This window comes from Phallusia mammillata, chromosome 8, assembly GCF_965637545.1.
Source record: "Phallusia mammillata chromosome 8, kaPhaMamm4.hap1.1, whole genome shotgun sequence".
Classification (NCBI taxonomy): Eukaryota; Metazoa; Chordata; class Ascidiacea; order Phlebobranchia; family Ascidiidae; genus Phallusia; species Phallusia mammillata.
The window spans coordinates 6900378-6924687 of NC_137259.1; the positions used below are offsets into that span (position 1 = coordinate 6900378).

The following is a 24310-nucleotide window of genomic DNA, read 5'->3' on the forward strand; positions in this document are numbered from 1 at the left end:
GCTTTGTATTGTGCTGTGACTGGGTGTTGCTATTGTGCAGAAATTGTATGAGACTTAATCGCAAATACACAGTTGTAGGCTACATGTGATTTAACGCCATGTACCCAGAATTTATAAATCGCGCCGCTGATGTAATTTCTCACTGCAGTTTTACCCCAATTGCTTGCTTTACAGTAATAATGCAATTGTTTGCCAATAAAGCTTAAGTGAAGGTTGTAATTTCTACGTGTTTTTTTCTTAACATTCTTTTTGAATAAACATGCTGTTGCATAAGACAATAAACAAACTGAGGTGCAAAACCCTTGTCTATCGAGACTCACGACATTAATTGAACATCAAAAACAAAATTTGGAAATTGAAGATGAAAATACAGGTAGCCTTTATCTACCGCAAGTATAATCGCCTGTCTGGCCTCCACTGTTTTTTCGACAGAAACCTGTACAAAGACTTGTGCGCTATATTATTCAGTCTTGTGGACTATTTTGAACAGAAACATTGCCATGCAAATAGGTTCATTCCTTGACCATCGAGGTTATATTACTCTAACGCAGAGGCGGGCAACATACGGCCCGGGATTTTGAGCGGCCCGCAGACAGTTTCTGGTCTTACATGATATAACGTGGCCCGCGGCCACAGTCTGCCGAATCCCCCACTACTTGCTTACTACGTCAAATTATAGTTGTAACCAGTGTTTTTTTAAGGTGTTTTGGGGGACCGAAACGGTCCCCCAAATTTCTCCAGCGGTTTCCCAAAATTTGCCAGTAGCCTAATAAATAATTCGTTTAAGCAAATATGGCTATTTTTTGGTATTTAAATGAAACACTTGCGGTCTCTTAAAACTACTTAGCGGTCACCCAAACCAAACCTTAAAAAAAACCTGGTTGTAACAAACAGTAACGCTCCCCAGTAACAAAAGAACTTTCCCGCCGTTGTTACCATTGCACCATACATCCATTGTTACGACATAACTGCCAACCTTGTGTGTGGCCTGCTTTCACGGCTTCCTTTGTTTCCACACGTGTAGCCTTACTAGCCTAGTTAGTGTTTCACCAGTATCTAAGTCTGTGGTGTATGCATTAAATTTGCTTTGGTGAATAATTTTATGTGGTCAAAAATCCGTTTTAAATCACTGGAGAAATACGCGATTAATGTATCGATTCACGAATCCGGCCCGCCAAGTACTTCATTTTTCCATATCAGGCCCGCCGACTGGACAAGTTGCCCGCCCCTGCTCTAACGTATAGCTTCAATCAACTGATAATTCGAGATCTAGACGAGAATGATCTTTGTCACGATCTATAGACTAGTTTATTGACATAAGTACTGTGTTCTTGGCATATTATGGCGACCTTTCACTACACCTTTGTCCCCACAAATTTAGTTATTTCTGCTTTAGTTTAAGCTTTTATTAATAAAATATCAAACTTTTTAGTAGCTCATATTCGTCTGCCTTTATGACTTGTTGACTGAATTTAACAAACAGAATATTGTAGTTATTTTTTATTTAGTAGGGGAAAAATAAAAATACAAAAATGATCAAAACACAAAAACGACAGCATGATTTCAGAAGACATTTAGGGGGGCGTTAAAAAAATCATCACACATGATTGTAGTCAGATTTCAGCATAAAAAGCAAAAAGAGGTTGTCAGCCAATAAACGGTACAAGTCGCCATTGGATGGCAAATGATGTAAAAATGTTGAAGAAAAGCAAGAGTTTGGAACTCATTTGGGTTAAAAGCGTCATTTAGAAAAACGTGACCCTTTTATGTATCAATCAACTGGTCAATGTCGTCGATAATTTGCTGTGTCTCCTGCATGGTGACCTGACCGTACTGCGTAGGGGTCATTGACCTTGTATGGAGGTCATCGGCACGAGATGAACCCTGAGCGACGGCGAGAAAACGTCGGTGCAAGAGTTCACCGTGAAGCGATGCAGTAGAACGTCTTTTTGTGATGTCACTTTTCGCAGAAGGACTAGTGCAACGATTTAAAGGCGCATATGTGGGATAATATTCAGGTTGTTGCTGCTGCTGTGTCTGTGCTACTGTATTGTGTCCGTCGTGGAAAAGGTCTGAGGCTGAATGCTGGCGTTCGACGTAGCTCTGCGTGGGTACATAGGATGCTGCACTCTCGTATGTGTGTCCATGCGGGAGCGAGCGCGAATCCATGCGATGCTGGTAAGGCATGGTGTAGCTATGAGCGTACATTGAGTCGCTGTAATAAGGATTGCTTGAATAACTTGGTTCAGTCAGATAGCTTTCTTCAATTTGTTCGTCCGTCTGGTTTGAGAGAACTGAATGCAGGGGCTGGGTTTCTCGGATTGTCTCTAAGCCGCATGGAGTCATTGGACTGCTACTGATGATTTGCTGATAGGCGTATGAAGGGGTGTTTGCGCGCCTTGGGTCAACGTAATCACCACTGGTGGCTGGTGCGTCTGTTGGGATTAATCACAGAAATTGTAACCACATGTTTTTTTATATACAACTTGTGAATTAAGGATCGCTACCTGCTACATATGTCATTTTCACCAGCTAGACATTGCGTATTGCTGAGATCAATGTTAATGCGTATGCATACAATTGAGATTAATTCAATGCTAGTCCGCACACCACTAACTGCAGTGAGTGCTTAAAGATGCGTTGATATCTGTAATTTATATACGATATATTTCGATTAACTTACCGTAAACTGGAAGCCAGCATTTATCACTATGGCCGATATCCAAGCAGCTCTGTGTGCAATGAGGTCCGAGGTTGCTGCTGTCGTTCATTTCCATAATAGCAACGTCGCAAGGTTCGTTATGGTAGTGAACTACGACCGGTTTTGGATGTTGCTCAACAGCTTGCATTGATTCTGAAATCAATAAGAAATTTAGCAAATAGGCACAAAAAGATCATTGCACATTTTTTCCAGTAACACAAAATTTGGAAGCTACTATTTTGTTGACAAAGGCGCAGATGCTTATTATGAGAATAACTTTTAAATTTTACCTTTGTCCTCATAACTGCCTGTGTCGTGGTCACTGTCCCCTCTGCCGCTGTCTCCATCGACCTGTTGCGCCACCTGGTGTAAGCTGTCTGATCTCAAGTTGGGCTAAAGGAAATAAAAAATATATATATATGTATCGAAACAGCAGTTTTTGGTTATCAATACATTTGCTTTGAAAATTTGTAAACATTTGCAAATTTGTTTTGGTGTTTACCTTTGAGAAACTTGTCATTTTTCTTTCGATAGTGCGTTGACTTACGTTGGATGAGCTGTGTGATATCTGACATTTCACCAATGGGTCTTTCACGTCGCTATACAACCTAAAATACAAAATTTTTGTTAAACACCATATCTTGCAATTGTTTCAAAAATTTAAAACAACAATTTGACAAAAAATATTTGAATACGTTATCTGGTCGTTTTTGGTCGAATAGTGAAATTTGTTTCAACTTGCCTTTTGTCTCCGTTTTGACTCCACCCCACACTGTTTAAGTTAGAATCGCGCGATGACATCATCTTGGCTGTTGACGCAACGCCTACGTCATTAGTGAGCGTGCCCTGACTGGCGCTTAACTTCCAGCCTTTACGGGTTTCTGCACTTCGGCAATTGTAAGTCCGTATTTCCTAAACATAAAACACCATTTAGTTTCTAAATTTGCAGTTTTCATAAAATAAACCCTAAAACATTCATTTAGTAGTGCAGCGCACACATTAAATCGCACAAAACACGATTTCATGTAAATCAGATTTTAAGCATTTGTTCAATACTTAACTTTCAAAAAAAAGTATTTTTAATTCGGCCTTTACAAAATACATTTTTTGGTCCAATAAACTGTTTTGTAAACTTTGTTGTCGTTCACTGAAATTTCTTTTTAAAAAAACTCCAACAAGACAGCTGGGTTATTTCCCAAACTTACTTTGTTTTCCCGTTTACATCTCACTGCCACACCGGTGAGGACAATAATGAGAAGAACAGTGGCTGCAGCGAGTGATGCAATCAGCACAACCGATAGATCTCCAGTGGCCACATCTTCATTCAGTCGCTTTTGCATGGAGATGATTTGGTGCAATGGAAGATCAGTTACCTTGACGTTGAGAATTGTGAACCCAGCTGAAGGAGGGACGCCGGAGTCTTGCGCCTGTGATAAAGTTCATAGGTCAGTAAAGTTACAGTCGGTAGTGGGCGATAAAGAGGATGTGGAAAATGCAAGGAAATGTTCGGTTACCTAAAAGGTGTTGTCAGTACAGCTGGCGACAAAGTTTATTTGTCATGTACTGGCTCTGTGCTTTTATATTTGTTAATTTGATTTTTGGTAAATTCAGATTATAGTTTTACCGAAAAATGCATTTTGCAGTTTTTTATGTACGTTTTAATGTTTTATTTGAAGCCTATTTTGGCCCTTTGCAGCTGGAGCAACTATTATATAAGATTTCAGGACTTCACTAGCAAAGTTATGCTCAGCACAAAAAGGTCTGTATTGAAAAGGTCTTATCATTTTTTGTTTCGTTTTTAATCTGTAATTATGATTCTTTACCTTAAGAGTGATGTAGTGATCACCAAGCATAGTATCCAGATGTGGGTTGCTAAAATTGAGACGCAATGCACCCGTTTTTGGATCAACAATGAATTTTCCTCCAGCTCTCGTCTTTTTACCATTCTCCAATGAAATCGAGTAACGAATTTTTTCTCCATCTCTATCCATTGCCTAAAAGCAAAACAAAAGACGATTAATGCAAATAAAAAAGTACCGTAACTAGTTACTTCGTCTTATTAAAACCGGGATTTGAATTCATTAAGGTTTATTACTGTTCTTTAGTGAATTGAAAGATAATTGCAACTTTAGCCGCTTTTTTTTCAAACCAATGCAAGATTAGCAAGAATTTCATGTTTACAGTGTTTTAAAATCAGCTGTTTTTCTCGATAAACAGCTTTGACCAAAAACTTACCTCCAGTGTAGTGATGATTTCTTCGCTTTTTATGGTCGCGTACACTGACGAATTCGATACAGAGGGATTGGTGAAAATCGGCTTGTTGTCATTCACGTTGATGACGTCAACACGCAAGTTGGTCCGCGTCGATTGTGGGGGATTCCCCATGTCCCTGGCCGTCACCACAAGCTGTAGCCATGGCAACAGGTTTAGATTTTTGTTTGAAAATTCGCTTTTGAAGCTTAGTTTATATTTTGTGTTGTAAAGTGAAAAAGTAACAGTATATCAAAGGTAGTAAAACTTTAAGTGGAACATTATAGGCAAAGTGACAAACAAATGCATCATAAAAATGGAGTTAGCTTGAGAAACGACTTTTTTGCATTACCAGAAACTTTTGACAACAAAATTTATTCAACCGTTTATGAATTCTTTTTTCATTTTACCTCCCACTTTTTCTTGGTTTCGTAATCAAGTTTTCCAGCAAGTTTGAGCGTGCCTGATTGCTCGTCGATGTTAAAACATCCTTTACCACCTTCCAGTCGATAGCGGATAACTCCATATGACGATGGAACGATGACATTGTCCTATAAAACAGTAAATGCACTGTCAGAAATGCTACGTCCAAAAAGCTTTGAAACATTAAATCATTCTTTCAGAAACAAACATATTTGTGATGGGGCTAAAATACGTTTTAGTTTGAATAGCCCATTGATTCCTTTGGATATTGCTTATAACGCATAATCACATCTCAAACAGTTGCCTTACAACTAAACCACTCCTCGACCAAGCTGCAAACAAACCACACACAAGGAAACACACGCTGAAACCCAAGCCGTGCTAATGACGTGTTTACCGTTGTGCAAATGCCCGAATCGTTGAAACCCAGGAAAGTCGAGTTCCTTCTTAACCTTACCTTAACTAGTCGATACGCTGGTTGATACAGGGCGTCACGGTCCGTCGCGGTTACCACAGCAACCGAAGTACCGATCTCGGTGCTTTCGGAGAGACGCAGAGGTGCCACGTGATCAAAGACAGGCGAGTTGTCGTTTTCGTCGAGAAGAAAGATGGTGAGGTTTTGAAACGAGCACCTTGATAAAGTAAAATAGTGTTAAATTGGATATTAATTTTGATTCTAAAAATAAAGTGATTTAAATCTAGTGGGAAACAAGACGTTTTTTTCGGATTTTGGCAAAATCGAGAGAAAAATAGTTTCTCTGTAAAAAGTTCATATTTTCCGTTTTAATATTTCATTCTTCTTTAAAATTGTTTCTTATTCCCCCTTTTTTCTTGTTCAAATACTTGATTTTAATTTCATTCTTCTTTTAAATTGTTTCTTTTTCCCCCTTTTTTTTCTTGTTCAAATACTTGATTTTACTAAAATTAGTTTTATTTGTTTCGCTTTAAACTTGAAAGTTCTTGTTTTCTGTACCATTCCTATTTCAAGATGTTTCTTGTGTCCCTTATTTCATTACCTTCCTTTTTCAAAACTTCGTTCTCTAAAATTTGTTTCCTATTTTGCCTTTTAAAAATATATTTTCAATACTTGGTTCCCCTTGAAACTTCCCCATAAAAATACTTCCGTTTTAAAACCTCGACCCTCACCTGCTAATAGTTCCGCGATCGCATGAACGAACATCAACCACAAATCCAGGGATACTTTCTCGATCCAGCTGTCGTAGGGTGCTGATAAATCCATCCTCCAGCTCAAAAAATCCTTCCACGGCCGCTCCCAAAATCGGGGTGACGTCATCGCTGTTTGTGACGTCACCAGCGTTACGCGTACTTGGGTATTCGAGGGTTCGGGTGGTAATGGTGGTTACGACTTGGCCGTTCATGCCGCTGTCTCCGTCAGTAGCGGTTATTTGAGCCACGATTATACCAGTGTCCTCGGTTTCTTTTAAATATGCTGCAAGTAAAATTTAATTTAGAATATGTTTTGTGTATTTTTGCAGTTACAAAGAAAAACTCGTATAGTTGGTGCAATATTGTTCATTTTAATGACTGTTCAAAACTATTAAATCAAAATATTAAACATATTTTGTATTTTGAGGCAAGTTTGATAATAGAAATATCCATTATTCTTAACCTTACAGCTTATCTTGTTTTAACATTTTATTGTTGTTTTCAATACACACTCTACTGACACCTACCGGTATTATCCTTTGAAGCCCCAATGATCATGGTTTGAATCACTGGTGAATTATCGTTGACATCAACAACACGAATCTCCAAAAACTTGTTGCCCACTTTCGAGTTGTCGCCGCCCTGGTCACGTGCCCCGATTATGATTCGAATTCTACGAGACAAGAAGCATTGTTACGTCACAAAATGCTGAAATCATCATTTACAAAAAAATTCAAAAAAAAACAGAAAAAGTCTTATGTCTTCATTTTGTGTCAAACGAATTTCTTTTTCTTTGACAAAATGACACATTTCTTTGACAAAATGATTATCAAATATTGATAGACCTACGTTCGTAATGACATTATCACTTAGTTGGTCTTGTCTTGACTATCACTAAATATATTCACGGTTTGAGAAATAAATCGCACGTTTGTTCAAAATTTATTTTAACAATTCTACAAAACTTCTTTACATGCCGAAAACACAATGACGTCACACAAATCTATGTTACGTCATGCACTCAATGATGCAAACTTACTTGTCGTGTTTAGCGTAATTTAGGTGGCGATTTAGGTACACCCGTCCGGTTTCTGGGTCAACTCTTACAAGTTTCCGTGCTTCCAGAGAGTTGCCGCGTTTTGGGATAAAATATCGAACTTGTCCGAATTCGTTGCTGTCCCGGTCATGCGCCTCAACCGTTGTGATAATCTCTCCGACAGGAAGATTTTCTCGTAAGTCAACAGTAACAACCTGAACATAGTTAAGTTTGTGTTTTAGTTTTTACGGCAAAGGCTTTGACGCGAATTGTGTAAAGTTCAGTTTGTTGACCGACAAGACTTTTAACGGCTAAAACACTAAACATATGGATCTGTTTATAAATTTATGACGAATTTAACAAAAAGCGACATCCCAAATAGATGCAAAAAGCGACATGTTTATTAAACGTTTTGGCAAATGCTTATGCCATCATCTGTGATACAAATTAAGTTTTTGTACAAACTATATTAGTCTTTGTGTTGGCACATTTAAGTTTTAAAGTACCGATTTACACCGTATTTTATAACTTAAAAAAGAGCCTAACTTAAAAGAGAAAATTCGACAAACAAAAAACCCAAATCGCTACACCTCGCGTAACACAATTATGCTTGGGACACTCTGTCGAAAATCTCTCACAATTATCGCAAGATTTATCGCTGAGCCTCAAAACAAACCACAAGTTTCGATTTTTAGCTCACGGCCAATATGAATTATGCAACAAAGAGGTTCACCGCAGTTTGGTTCGCCCTGGTCTACAATCAGCAACGTGGTCTTACCGGAGTATTGAAAACAGGGGCATTGTCGTTGGCATCGATAATGTTAACTCGCAGTAAAGCACTGGTAGATTTAATAGGTGTTCCGTCGTCTGTAGCCCGAATAGTCAGTTCTTCAGTATCAGAGCGTTCATGATCTGAAAAATTGAGATAATGTAATTTTGCGTTTTTTTCGAAATCAATTTAATTTTTATTCGCTGGGTTTTTGACTTAACAAACTGTAAACCGGTGGTTCCCAACGTTTATCGACGAATTCCTCATTTAACAATACAAAACATTCTCATTTCTCTCCAATACACTACATAGTAAATGCTAAACCATACAAAGATCATTTAAAATCGGGTCTTTTATCAACTTCACTGGTTATATTCCCAGAGCTAAAGTGTCTATTAACAAACCACAAGTACAAATTAAAGTCAATTCCTCCCTTAGAAGTAATTCCTCCCCCGGTTGGTAACCACAGTGGTAAACTATGCATGGTGAACGTAGAAAGGTAAAATATGGTGTTATGAGCTTACCTAGTTCATCAGCAACCACTAATTCAAGTCTACGAGCTCCAGTATCGTCTTCGTACTCATTTAGACCAAAGAACGTATTTCGCTGCATCTTGTAAGTGACTCTAGCGTTTTGTCCTACATACACAAAAAATACAACACAAATTATTTTCAAAACCTATACATACGAAAAAGTTTTTTTAAGGTTAAAAATATTTCTTGTTGTCGGCAATAAAATCTTAACTGAAAATAACGAATCAGTAAATATTCCTATAGTTAAACTTCAATAAACAAAATACATTCACTCGGCTAAGATACAAAAAGAGGTATCATATTGGGCTTCAAAAAAGAAAAAAATACATTCACGAGGCTAAGATACAAAAAGAGGTATCGTATTGGGCTTCAAAAAGAAAAAAAAGTGTAAAGTCGATTGACATACCGATATCCCGATCTGTAGCCATGAACTGATCGAGGGGAATTCGTTTGTTCAGATGAGCCGATTCGCTTACATTCACAACGATCGGATCGACTGGAAATACCGGCGGGTTGTCGTTTTTGTCAGCCACGTCCAACTCGATGTTGATAATTTGCAAGTCGCTTTCGGGTTGACGCACAACCTAGTGACCATAGAAATCGTTTAAAATTTGTAAAAATAGAAATCATAAATCAAAAGCAAATAACTTTTTGAAAAAAACATACGATTTTGTATATTTAAATGGGAAAACTAAATAAAAATTCCAAAAATACACCAAAAAAAGCCTTTAAGATCATGAAACTGATATTATATTGGGACGGCTTTCTCACCTTGACAACTATAACACAGTCTTGTGTAGAATCAACTCCACAGTCCTCTTCTCTGTCAACTGGTGTGTTCACGGAAAGAACCCCAGTCATTCTGTTCAGTCTCACCCATATTGTTTTACTATCGAGAACTTCAGATCCAGATTTCATTTCTTGGTGTTTAAGCTCGAAATAAACCCTGGACTGTACATCTTGTGGTAGATTTTTCTTGAGGTTGTAGATTTCTGCACCTACGCAACAAATGATGGGTTAGTGACTTCATAAGGGCAATTTTTGGAATTTGTACAATTTTTATCTATAAATAACAATTGCTCAAAAAAAACATATTAGTATTTATTTTTGAGGCGAAGTTTGTTACACATGTTTTAAGAAGATTTATTTTGACGTTTCAAAATTACCTCTGCTTTCTTCTTCCAAATAGGTCAGTCTTAATGACGTCACAGACACGGCGTCACAGAACGCGACAAATGTGACAATGGACAAGAGAAATAATGACGCAAAAGCATCGCGCGTCATGATTACGGCAATCAGCTGAAACAACAAAAAATCAAATGATTAGACATTACCCAATTGACAAAAACGACTTTGTATTACTCGGCAAAGGCAATTGCCCCTACTTAACCTTATTGCCCTTATTTTCGCTATTAACTATAGTAGATGTTGAAACGGTGAATCGTAATCGCAAAATGGATCAAATGATTCGCTCTGACAGAATATGTCGAACTCACAGGTCATGATCTGACCACGCCCTTTGTGATTTTGTCGTTTTCCATGCATAACTAAAATGAATGAAGGGAAAATCGATTTGCTATAACAAACAGTTGCAAAGCGCGCAGAAGCGGAAAGGCCAGTAATTTGATCTGAAGTCTTGCTTGATTTTAGCGACATACGATACTGCCTTATTACTCGCTATGTTGTCGTAAATCAAATTGGACTCGGTGCCCGGGTTTTGGTAGAAAATGTCGCAATGCTGTGTGGGTTGACGCAAGGGATTTAGGTAATTTTAAACCTCAGTCCCTAAGACTTAAAAATGTTCATAAGGGTACATGGACTAAAATATGCATGTTTGCTTTCATCAAGATGGCCTTTTATGAACTTTTAATAAGGTGTAGTTAGATGATGTATTTTCATTGGAACACAATAGTACGGCACGTGGACAAACAAAAGTCAACAATTATTTCAACAGCACTTCGCTCTTGAAAAGCGCTAGGTCATGCAGCCTGGTTATACACCGCAACACGCTCATTGTAAAACAGATAAAAGGCGACCCTGAAGCCAATACCATGCCGACATTTTGTTCTAGACATACTCACAAGAGACGTTTGACAAAACTTGACAAGCACGAAAGCCGAGTAATTTTTAACTAATTTTTCGCTTGACTACATGTGGGCTCAAAGTTGAGTTTTTTTCTGGTCTGAGTTTTGTGCTTGAGCTAGACATGGCTGTGTGTAGCGCATGGAACTCTCTGTGCTATTGTGTTGTTCAACTACGGTGGCGTTATTAGCATTGTATTGTCACGCGTGATGTCTTATGACCCGCATGAAGGAATTCGAGCAAATGGCTGAAAATATAAACAGCTTCGTGCGATGGGTCCGGAGTAATTCACTTCACTTGAGGGGTGAAGTTTATAAAGGTGAATCTTTTCGGTCAAGGTTACTTGAAAACAAAGATAAATAGCGAGCCCAAAATTGCTTAATTTTGTAAACAAATTCTCAAGAACGTCTACAATTTGATAGCTTGCTAAGTTTACATCATTTACTCAAGCAATGGGTACTGTATTTCCAACCATTTTTCAATTTCAACACAACCTTATTAGCCGGCGTTTTGTTATATTTTAGCCAAGCGATAAATCAGTGTTGTCTAAATGCACCAAGGCGGGAGCTTTGATCAATAGATGTCTTAGGAAGATTAACCAACCGCCATAGGCTACAGTTGATCAAGATCACAAGCCTACCCCTTCAAGTCAAATTTCATCACATATCGACACAGATAATGCAGAAAATCGACGCCCATCGTAGCTTATACCACATCCATGTCCTATTTTTAATAACACTTAAAAAATTCTTTAATCATCACATATTTCGACGGGTCGACCTTAAATCTCGCCTTTTACTTCATAACACCGCTGTCAATTCGCGGATTAAATCTTAGATGAAAGTCTCAGGTCCGACTGTACGTGTGAGGATTCAATCGGTGGCAAGTCAATCGGCACCCCACTGGCCAGCCAGCTGGTTTAGTGTGAAGGCCGGGTCTTTACAACAGATGTGAGGTTCAATTTCGCCCGCTGTTTTACTCTGACACCAGTAGAGAGACCACTTGACAAATTTAGCCACGTTGTAAGTAAGGGTCAATACACAAGGCGACTTGGTAATTAATTAAGCCGGCGACTTGGCTTATTTCGACAAATTATCAAGGGAGACCTTTAATCCATATTGATCGAAACAAGCTGAATTAAGTGCATAGACGACACATTGTAATGCTGATTGGACGAACAATTACTACCAGCAAAATATGTCTTAAATTGCCTTAAATTGTTTTCGCAAGTTGTTTTTGGACTGAACCAAGGAATAGAGAATATTTGACAGTGACAAACGATCTACTGTTTAACTTTCCGCTTGATGTCGTATTTACGGTCAGTGCACTCGGTCAACCGACTTACCGACAAATCAACTCAAATCTATGGAGAAACCCGATCACCTCCTTGTCACGGTTGTGCATGCTGAATATTGTTAAAAATCAGAGAAAGTCGCTCATGCCTATCTAAAAGCTGAGTCATCGTAAACGTCGAACCGCAAAATAACAGCTCAATCTTGAAGGCTGATTTATAGAAAAAATGATTGCACTAAAATAACTGAAAAATGATTGCACTAAAATAAGCACAATTTGGCTTTTATCTAGTGATTTGACATGATAACACAAGAAACTGTCTGGCCACAACACTTGTATCAGATATTACCCGTTAAGAACCACGAATCCCAAAAGACAAAGGGGTCGCTTTCGGATGCTGAAATCAATGAAAGGCCGGAAAGAGCATTTATCTGCATAAAAACCAGCACAGTGCCGTAAAATTACATTAACCCGAATAAGTCAGTACTATTGTGTGACCCCAATATCTGTGCAGTGGTGCAGCAAAAGATCACAGGCCTTTAATCGGATCTGCCGACAGACAGGCAGGTTCCTGGCCGACATAAAGGCCCCGCATATGCCCCTTGAGGCCAAGGGCCACTACATTCCCGTAGTAAATTTGTGCCAAATCCCTATCTTAAAACCTGTTTAGAGTGTACACGCCCAGTAATGAAACACAGTCCACAAAATTTGGTAATTGGACTAATTTTATGCTTTCCCTTTTTTTGTTTGAATCCAATAAGTTCGTTTCAACTTTTTTCAAAAAAGCATTATAATTTCTGATCTATGCTTAAATATATCATATACATTTGCAAGGTAAAAATCTATCATAAACGTCTATCTGAACAAAAATCGCTGCCTCAAGCCAACTCCCATACTATAGCAAAGTCTAAATGTAAAAAAAATCTTGACCACATGCAAACAGTCGTTAGTCACAAAAAAATTCAACGTCTCCAAACGGCTTCTAGTTTGTTTTTCGAAGAGATTAAACATCGAGAAGACGCTCGCTCTAATCTAGGCGCCGTTGTGGGCACCCGAACACCTGGATGAACTTGTACACGAGCCGGGAGCATCTACAACCTAATTACATGGTATTAGCAAAGCGATCATGGAGCCACACACATGTGCGATCCTCTTATCTAAACAGCCTTATGTTATGTCTGTTGCGCTGACCTCGAAAAGAGATTCCAGCAGACGCCGAAGTAATTTTTCAGCAGGAATTTGTCCACTGGAATTAATCGCCTTACGTTTAGAATGTTTGTGAATTTGATTACTAAAGTTGTGTTGTTATAAACGATATATGATACGTTGACAGAATGGAGTAACCGTCCTTTCACTTTTAAAACATTTAAAAAAAGGAATATCCAGATAATTTAATCACATGGGCTATCGACTTTAGGCGAAATTTAGTTAGGAAGCCTTACACCGAAATTTGGCATACAGATGGCATAATAACGACCTGTCCTTTGACGCTAATTGGGTAAGGCCACAAAACTCGCATGGGGCTTGACACTTCAGGCGCTTAAATTTAATAGATTCGGAAAAAATTGCCCTCTTGGGGATGGAGACCGCCCCCTGTCAGACCACAGCGGGAAATTTGCCACAAATTTCGCGCCTAGGAAAATCCAATCCTAGTTCTAGTGACGTACAGTTTAAACGAAGTACTTAAACTGTTCACAAGCCAATGTACAGAAGAAATATACTTTTTCTTTTAGTTTAAGTAGAAAATTTAAACAAAACAATAAGGAAAGTTTATAAAATTTGCCTGGCAATAACACTATACTCATTGCTCCTAAAAAAATGCAAAAATGTTTGCCAAATGAGAGCTTCATAAAAACTCGAACTCCTAAAATATTAAACTATCGTAAATTGCTACATATTCTTTATGAAAACTCACATACCAAACTTACATTCACAAAGTTTTGAATACACACTGCTGACATGCGATTCCTACCAGTTGAACTAACTTACAATTACTAACACCTGTCGTACACTAACTTAACTACTTAAGTAACTTTAACTGCTGCTGACAGGAAAACTGCTCCACTTAGCTTAAACAACCGACGTGAATGACGTACTAATCAAATTGAAATCATCATTCGGTCCATTACACTGCTCCCAATTCGCAGGTCTAGACGAATTGCTTTAATTGACGGTAAAAAATTAGCAACAGCGGGAAGCCTGTTGTACTGCACAGCATGTAGTCCATTGTTTCACTGCGTCACTGCATTGTATTCTGTCGTAATAGAGCGTGAAAGACTTGGCGCGCAGATCGGTCATGAAAATTTCACGGCATGTTAGCAAAAGTGATACAGTTGGTGTTTCACATGACACGACATGTGCGTTCCATGACGAACGACCCAAATCCACTGAAATACACAAGCGCATAATCCAACTGCACCTCTGGCTATTAAATTCGGAAAGGCATTAACCAAATCCAATTCAAATTGCACCATAACATATTTATTCATTGACTCGCCCAGAAACTCACCAAAACTTGAAGACAATGCAAAATTTAAAAACATCACTCTTATTGTGCATATTTCAATAATCGCGTCTTTGCGACACTGGCTTTAAGCTACTGTGAACAGAAGTTTGAAATTGGTCACAAAAAGCAGAATTCATCAAAGATACCCGGCGAATTGTGTCAAGGGTACTTAGGGTACATCTTGATTTGCTTGTACCTAAAGCTGACCACACGTAAAGTGCCGCAAATCGATATGAAGATGTTCCCGCAAATCGTAGAGCACCAACAAATTAACAACTGAACAAAGCACTAGGTATGAGCAACCTAAAACAACGAGAACTTACACAAACTCTCACCAAGGCTCTCAACAACCATTGTTTATCGACAGCTGTGATTAACAAAATACGAAGTGACACTATATGTCTGCTTCAACTGGAGTTTCAAGAGATAAGTATCTACGTCAAACCAGCAAGCACAAGGTAACAACCACTGTTGAGTTGTTTTGGTAATCAGTTAAACAAACAGTAATTTTCAATTGGACTGGCCAAGTCATGCGGTGTTTAAATAACATGTTATTGCGTCATAACAGCGCGCGTGCCAGCAAGGTTTTAAGTCAGTAATTGGTCAAAACTGCTTTTGATTCATACACTATCACTGAACTGTCGATAATCACTGGCTTTCGCAAATAACTTAGGAACTTTTCAACGTAACTGATTAGGAGAAAAAGGCAAAAGCTACGCGAGCGAAAGGGGAATTGTAAATAAAACTTTCAATGGAAAGGTAATTACTTAATTGGACCATTCAAGCTTTGGCGCGAAAGGAACATATTCATTTTACGGTTCGCCATGTCGTATAGGCTTACTTCGGTGAAATTTGCCAGCTTAATTTTACAATGCGCTAGCAACGGCCAACTGTGGGAAAACACAGCTAACAACAATTTAACTTGCCAAATCATAGGACAGGCTATCGAACGAGGTGTCAGATCAACACTTAATGGCGATTTGCACTTAAACAAAGTGCTCATTAAATTTCGTGGCCTATTTAGTAATACATGTAACCTAATTGCACCAGTGCCAACTGTACTGTACAATTGTCCTACAATTTGGAGTATTTCCCTTTACATTGAGACTAACTTTCCACAGGGATTACACCAAACTTAACTTATACTGAAGTCTGGGGAATGTATGTCAACGAGAGTCGGCCATCTTGTATCGACAACGCCTAATACTTGTCAAAACAGTTTACCACGGCCCGGATTAAAAAGGAGGCTTCTATAGTGCTTCAAAAACACGATAACGGACTTGCTTTGATGTGGCTAATATAAAAACCTCTTAAAGCTAGCAGTTTTGTTATGCAAAACTAAACCTGTGACTCGCTTTAAATTCCAACACATACCCTAAATCGCAATGAACAGGATACATTACGTAGCGATATACCGGACAAGAGTAGAGTCATATAAGTCCAGTTGGCTTGACCCTAATGACCGATACAGACTGTAGTAAGCGACAGCTGTTTTAGGCTAACCGACATCTGGCTTGAATGCTATCCGCACAGAGAGTTATGTTGAAAGTTCTCACCTTAAATTGAGTTCCGATTCTTTTCACAGTTCGCCTTTAAATTCTTCGCTATGACGTATTGACGGCTTCAAATCCCCGATCAATATGTTTCCTTCAAGCCTTTACGATATTTCCGCACCGGGAAATATTCAGTTCACAAATCCAGAATCATAAGTAATTGAGTTTTACAGCTTATAACACGCCTGCTGACAAGAATTATCATTTACTTTTAAATACAGTGGGAAAATAATCCGTACGATTAAGAACCGTGTCGTATAAACAAGCTTTTCGTTACTGACGCATTTCCGTAAATATTTATGGTTACAAAACGAACGCCGGCCGCCAAGCGACCAATTAAGCGATCGTCCTGGATTTCGCTAAACGTAATCATCACAACTTGGCTCAAGCCCGGGAAAACATTGCCGCGAATCCGGGCGTTAGGTTTAGATAAGGCCCGAGCCGTAAACCAACAAAAGCTGTGGCCACAATGTGCTACCTACACGCCATAAAACGTTACCTGCGCCACACCTAAATGCCTGTACCAACAATTATGTCAATGAACTGAAGATTCTAACGGACTGTTTATTTTCCAGAATTTATATTGCGCTGTTGATTTTTACACCTCGAGATAATGGATTAACCGTTTTGCCGACATTTATTTAAAATTACGCAATGTCTGTATATTTGTTCTCTACTGATATTTCTGCATTTCGCGTTTTCTTAATCTAAAAATACTTCTTGCTGATTTGCCTTCGCTTGCAACGCAATTTTCGGGTTCTGCTTTACAAAAGCTTTCATAATCCATTGATCACTTGACTCGCTGGTGCAGCAAATAAATGTGAACATAACACTAAACTGGACAGAAAGCCACGCGCCGAATGTTTCGCAGAAATTCGAAATGCCGTCAAAGCCCCTTCAAACGTAATGCACGCGCCTGGAAAATGCCGGGTACGCTAATCCGGATACAAAAAGCCCTCGGACGATACTAATTGCAGCGTTTGACTCCAGTCTTCTATAATTCAGCAAGGTCTGCAGACTGAACGATATGTAATTTTTCAAGAACTGCTGCTCGTAGTCGGCGAACAAAGCTAGCACTTCGGAAGTATTTAGTCGAACATGCAGCTGTAATAAGCACACACTTTGCCGAATGCAACAAAACAGCAAATTAGTCTGGTTGGTAATATTTTCCGGCGACAGGAAAAAACACCCCCTATGGATGGTTTTTGGTTACCGCCCCTTGCATTTAGCAAGCGACAATGCGCAATTTACAAGTCCCAAGAGAACAGTTTCTACAAAATTCTTGCACGCTTTTGTTTAACTCTAGTTCTTTGAAAGACCTGTTTTCCTGAAGTTATTCTTTACACCTTAAAATATACACTTAAGTTGTAAATGCTAAGCTGTACCATACACAGACTCTCAACAACCAATATCAGGAATATACGCTAAAGCTCCTACCACTACTACTTTCTGCTGTAAATAAACGGCTGTTGATATGGAACGGCTAACACGCTGCCCAGCAAAAAAAGTCTGCGTCTGGTTCAGGGCGTCTTTCGCGCATTCATGACGCTTCCGTGCCTTTTCCACGATGTGCTCCGCCGCGGTTTCGGCTCTATGTGTGTCTGGATGTCACGTGAGCATCTCGCCTTGTTGCTTGCATTCGCAAAGACCGGATAAGGCATTTGCTAAGGCGATTGCATATACTTTTACTATTGCTTACGTTCTATTGCTTGGAACCTGATTATAAGGTCAGACACATTATTGATCGAATTGCCGTTCCATGGATACGTTTTGATTGTTATTTTACACATAACATTCATTAAAATATTTTCTGTCTTGCACTCTAGTCTACATTACACTACAATAAGTACACAAATGCTTTGCAGACATTACACAGTTAGCCAGTTGTTTTTCGTACTTGGCTACATTTACTGAACGACCAACCTTTTAAACAATCAGATCTACTACAAATCTATCGATTGAGAGGCGTTTTTAATTTCGACATGTTTGTCTCAGAATATTTTACGGTTTTATAATATTATTTTTTTCATAAAGCGTTTTTTTCTCATAAAACTAAAAAAGTGCCCATATTACATAGGTACATGCTCTACTACGTTTTACATTTTAAAACTAACAAGCATAAACAACTTCATATACTTGCAGCAATTCTTGACAATTTGACTATGTTTTGGTACAACGTCTATTGCATTTCCCTGGCTATATTGTAAATACACTATAGTACCGCATTGAAACTTGCGAACTTGCAAAACAGTTTCCAACTTCAACTCTACGATATATAGTAAGCAAAACATATCAAATACCTTTCACGTACATCATATCATTCTTACTGAAACATTACATCCGTACATGCTTATGTAACGCAAGTCTCTCTCAACAGGCCTTTAACCCTTGCATATATGAAATCAAACTCAACTGTTCACAATTACCAACGGGCACTTAGTTTATAGCAGAGCCTGAACGGAAACGACACTTTCTGCAACAAAGCTTACACCGCCAACCACAAAGACCGTCAGTTTACCGGCCTAATCCTGACCACTGCAATCAGCAAACACGCAGCGGCCAAGTTAAAAGAGACCGATTAACACCTTCACTAATTAGAAGCAACCCCTTCTGCATCTGTTCTTTGGCGCCCGCGCTTTATCGACTGTTAGTTACTTTTGGGCCGGGGATCCAAGTTTGTTTACATGCGTGTGCTGTATGTTTGTACATGTGTGTTGCTACGTACAACTTGTGGATTAATCACAGCGGACATTAACTCAAAAATATGCAACACAACTTAACAGCGCTTTAAATATTTTTTGTACCTTAATGTGTATGTGATTTGCCCCAATAAAGAACATTTTAGGTTAATAAAGTGTACATCTTAAAATACACTTTTCAAAACCTTCGCATGAATAACTAGGTCGTCCAAAAAATATTTACATAAGTTCTAAATAAAACCCTGCAACGCACCACTACACTACAAAAAAAGCCCAAAGTAAACCGTTTATTACCCATGACTCAATATGGACAATGAATTTCCCCCATAGAAAACCGATCAAATTTTCTACGAAAGTTTTACTGCGTCCGCGAAATTCCAAATTATGTTGCAGACTTGTTTTCAGAATTCCCCGATATTGTTTTTCTAATAGCAGCGTTAGGCGTTAACGAACCGCGTTTGACGGGAAATTGATCGTCAAAAATCGGCGGCAACAGGAAACAGGCTGTCGAGGTGCCGTTTCAATTTCGCCTCTTTGAAACATGAGAATATCCCATTTGCATTATGGTGGCGAAACCTAGGCATGGCAAAACATGCAAATGTGATGGGGTTTGACAAGTTGGTAATTTTTCTCCTGGATGCATTTGGTCGCGTAAATTCGCAAGTACTTAAAGCGCACAGCAAGTAATAACTAATAACAGGATATATATTATTTCCAGAAGTTTAGAAATGTTTTTTTCTCGCTACATAACGTTAGGCATAGATGTATTAGATTGTCTATACAAGTGTCAAGCAATGTATACATTGATTTTAAACAATTTTTCACTTGACCAACTAATGTCCATATATTAGCACGCAGGTATTAGTTAGATATTAAAGACCAACCAAGTTTCCAAACCCCAAAGGCCCCCTATGGCAAAATACCCGATTTAGAAAATCCAAAAGTTTTTTTTTTTTTCATCTGTTTTACATGAATACAAGAATAAATAAAACGGTTAAGGTACTACAGTTTTAAACCGCATGCTAAAAGGTTAGGAATTATAAGCCAATGTATATGGATCTAATCTATTTAAACCCTAAGCCCCCCTGTAGCTGAAATCGCAATGACTTCAAAACCTTGTGCATCGTAAAAAGATTATGCAGGGCAAAATCGGATGGAATCCAATTAGCAAAGGCAAGCCACGAATGCCGCTTGTCAAATGAAATAAAAAATTCATGATTGTAATTAATTACAAGGCACGCCACTTTACTGTGGGTCGATGATAAATCCATGTTTATGATTTTTGGCCCAAGACGTAACCAGCTTTGACCTATTTCTACCCATTGCGACATAAACAACTTTTTCGAATGGTTATTGTTAAATTTTTTATTTGCATGGTATGCTTTTTTTGTCTACAGCCTTGTAAGTGCGATTGTGCCCTATTAGCTAACACTTTAGAAATAGATATAACTTTAAAATATCGAAATCGGAGTAATGGAGTATATAACAGGTGCTCAAGAAAGAAGAAGCATTTTTGGTTACAACAAAATAAATGCGAGCGCAAATTTCTTTCTGAAATGTTTATCAAAATTTACTACGTCTCGCTGTTCGACAAGGCTTGTAATCCAGAAACCATGGTTGTACAGTCCTTTTTTGGCTTAACCTTAAAGTATAGCAAATTTTGTCACACCATTTTTGAAAAATTTTAAATTTTGAAATTTTATGACCAATATTGGATCACACAAAATGAGGCCCGATTCATGACTGAATTCTATTTGTTTATATGTGTATTACAAATCTTGGAAAAACAACGTTGATATATTGCACAAAAGTTTTGAATCACGACAACAAACACATTGACTTAGGTACAGCAGGCAAGTCACTACAGATCCAGGTGTCGCCATCAAAATAAAAAGTCGCCAATTTCGCTTTAATAATTACCTTATTTTCTGCAGCATGGAAGCGTAACGGACACAAACGCGAAACTAGTTATTACAACATTGTTGTCGCCACGCCGGAATAATCTTAGCTATTGATGTTGAGGAACTTTTATACAACATAATTACCTTATTGTGCATATAAGTGTGTGTGATTTATATGGGCCCTTGGAATGATTGTGTTTGATATTTGGTGATTTCGGTTGTTGAGCATTTGTTGATTGTGTTATTGTAGCGTAAATTTTGTTTCACGTTACAGAATTGTAAGCGGGCCCTAAACCTGCATGGGCCTGAACCCAAGAGTACAAACCCAAAATACGTCATGAACCTGTGTTTACAGAAGCCTACCCGAATTAGGGCAAAATTTTGGTGGAATAACTGTGTGTGAAATCAGGTCCGAATCAAGCCCGTTATATTTGAACTTAGCCTGTCCCCAAACCCAACCCAAATCCCCGAACCCACTTACTCTGTTACACAACCCGAAGTTCATCAACAACTATTGTTTTTTTTGTGGGAAGGCGGAGACACGATATAAATAATTATTTGTTGCAAAACCAAATGGGCGGTCAGTTAGTAACTGGGACACAAAAACGTTAAAGTATCCGAGGTGTAGCTTTATAAATAAATGTTGCGTTTTTCTTTAAACATTACCTTACGAACCAACAAGCTATGCTGGTGAAAATAACAAACACAATGCTAGATAACAAACATGAATATTATAACAAAAATTTAACAAAGAGCTGTTGCAATAATGTGGTTAGCTAAAAATCCCCCCAATAAGTGTGAAAATTTAATCAGTCCGTTTTAATATCCCTCTTGCATTAAATCGAGGTTATTTTATTTTCGCCAAACGGTTCGGAGAGGGCCAACAAGTCTCGATTGCGCGCTGGCAAATAATTATCGGGTAATTTGTAGCGCTAGCTGGCTAAAATCGAACCTAACTTTGTTATTGTGGCAGACTCCACCCCAGTGCAACAAGTTTTCGCTATAGGGTCAACACATTTTGAAGATGAGAGGCCGAATTTGAGTGTCATTGCTACTGCTTGCGGCTATCCAATCGATTGGGCTATTAGCCAATGAGAGCGACAGCCATCTTCGTATTGATTGGTCGAAGAGTTGATGACGTTGTGGGCACGTGATCGCTTTGAAGATATCAATTTCATGCGTCAAATTTTTTCAAGAGGTGATGCGAACTGATTTTCTGTAAATCGATGTAACGTATGCTTTGATCTGCTGGTGCATAAAAAACCCGGTCTAAGAAAGTGTTTTTAAACTAATGACTAGAATCACCGTGGAAGTGATTTTATGACAGTGTTACACTTCATTCCAATTGTTAAATACCCTTTGCACTGATGAAAAACAGCAATTGTTAAAACGTTTAAATTATTTGAAAGTATTCATTTTATGTACAAGGGACCTTACAAGATATGTTTTTGCATTTTACTTAAGTCCATGCGTAGTTTTGGTAACAATTTTCAAAACTTTGGTGAATCTTCCTTGATTGACAAGGTGAGCAATTAAAGTGCCAAAAAGAGGGGACTTGAATGATGGAGTAAAAGTTAAAACCCCAAAGCCCGGCAAGGGATTACTTGCAAAAACAGCGTTATCTGAAAACCAAAGAGGCACAACTCAATGCTTTGGGCTCCTTAACATAACACTTTCTAAACCGGGAAATTCGTTGCTACTATCGCACAAATTAGTTGAGTAAACAAATTGAAAGTTTTAACAAATGAAATAAAGTGAAGAGACTTTGATTGGTGTGTTGTGTAGGTACACTGCGGCCGTTGGTGCCGGTACGCCGGAATTGCCCAGATTCCGTGGGAAACACGAATTACCGCAACTAATTATCGTAAATCGTTGCCTCAAACTTATGTTTCCGATTAGGCTCGCTAAGAGCTGTGGGCGTCACCTTTCCCTAGTCGCCCATTCAGCCTTCGATGTACTAGGCGGGGCAACAAAGGCGCAAAGAAAGTGCAAAACATGGCAACAACCCATTCAAACAGAATAGCACTGGTTTCAGGTTGCTGCTGTTCGAGTGGGCCGCTCGTGTTTTTAGTCTCAAGCCATTGTCCTGCGCTGCGGCAATGTTTTGTCGCAGTCACCCAGCACAGAAGGAGTTTACACCAAACTCGTGTAGTCGAGTTTGATACAAACAGAGTCATTTTACGTGTAATTCACGCAGCGTAGTCTACTCTACCTCACTGCATCTGCGTTTCTTTGCCCGCTGGGTTATGGGTATAAACAAAAACTGTGTAGTTGCTTCTACGCTCCGTTGGAAACGTTTGATTGCGCCACAAACCATTTGCTTTGTTCTTTTGACGGTATTGCTATAATCAACAAACTAGTGAAAGGACTGTAGCGTTCGTTAGTCGAGGTAAGGTTTATTTTTCGTCTAGATGTCATGTATTAGACATCACCAACTGCTAACTCGCACTTTTGTTTAACTGCTGTGGCTTTTGTAAGCTACCAAATTAAGTTTTTTCTCCCACGCCAAGTAAAAATATAAAGCAGACCCGCTTAATATGCGACACGTTTTTTTTGTGAACTTTGCCAATATTTCTTGACAAATGCGTCGGCATAGCTTTAGAATTTTGTAATGACCATTTTAAAACACTATTTTCAAAACACAGTATGAAAGCCAAAATGTGATGAAGTTAAACGAAAAATAAAGTAACAACTACAAAACCTGTGTTGTAAACATCAATAGCCAAAATTCCAACATACTAAAATATATAAACTTCCTTACATAAAGGCAGTCATATTTTAGTATATACATACGTCAGTACTACGCAGATAGTTTGCGTAATATTGATTTTTAATTAATTTAGACCCACTAACCATGTCCAAATACCGAAAAGGACTTTTCCAAAATTCTTTCCTCTTAAGGTTGTCTTCTACTCAAACACCCAAAATAGGCATTTATCTATAGCTCAACAAAAAATGGGTAAATTATAGCTTCTAAGGTTTATATTTTGCTTTGGATTTAGCTTGGGCAGATTTTGTAACAACTGCACTGTCCTTATGAAATATTAAAGCAACGATTTTTGCGTACAAGAAATAAATGTCAGTGCACATGGAGGGACAAAATCGGCAAGGCATGTAACTTTAATGTCACAGAATTTGAATCGGGTTCGATCCCTCGTGGCGTCATATCGGAAAATTTAACATTAGGCAAATGCTGATCTGATACATTGGATTTATAAGCTCGTTTTGTAACGTGCATTATGCATGATGAATATTCTTCAAGACTGAAAACCTGAACCTGGGTTTTCGAAATCTACGGATGCCTAAATTATGCGCATATTGTCGTAAAAACTATTATAATGTGAGTTATCCATGTTTCTTATCAGCACTTATTTGTGTCATCTAATCATTAATGCAA

General features: G+C 38.5%; 1 protein-coding gene across 3 annotated transcripts; it reads right to left on the reverse strand.

The window, feature by feature from the left end:
• Nucleotides 1–1485: 1485 nt before the first annotated feature.
• On the reverse strand, nt 1486–16528 carry LOC145204335 (protocadherin beta-16-like). 3 transcript variants are annotated; one of them, XM_080076841.1, is made up of 19 exons: nt 16317–16528; nt 10046–10178; nt 9651–9877; nt 9286–9463; nt 8871–8984; nt 8356–8489; nt 7581–7792; nt 7069–7214; nt 6521–6824; nt 5832–6006; nt 5362–5502; nt 4937–5107; nt 4525–4695; nt 3907–4128; nt 3444–3613; nt 3204–3309; nt 2992–3094; nt 2684–2854; nt 1486–2435 (listed from the first exon to the last, which is right to left on the reverse strand). In XM_080076841.1, exons 2-19 carry the CDS (start codon nt 10161–10163, stop codon nt 1765–1767), a joined length of 3534 nt encoding a protein of 1177 aa, XP_079932967.1. In that variant the 5' UTR covers nt 10164–10178; nt 16317–16528; the 3' UTR covers nt 1486–1764. The 3 variants fall into 3 exon arrangements, with proteins under 3 accessions (XP_079932967.1, XP_079932966.1, XP_079932968.1); XM_080076840.1 differs by lacking the exon at nt 16317–16528 and adding an exon at nt 14183–14328; XM_080076842.1 differs by lacking the exon at nt 16317–16528 and adding an exon at nt 12307–12977.
• Between the last annotated feature and the right edge of the window lie 7782 nt (nt 16529–24310).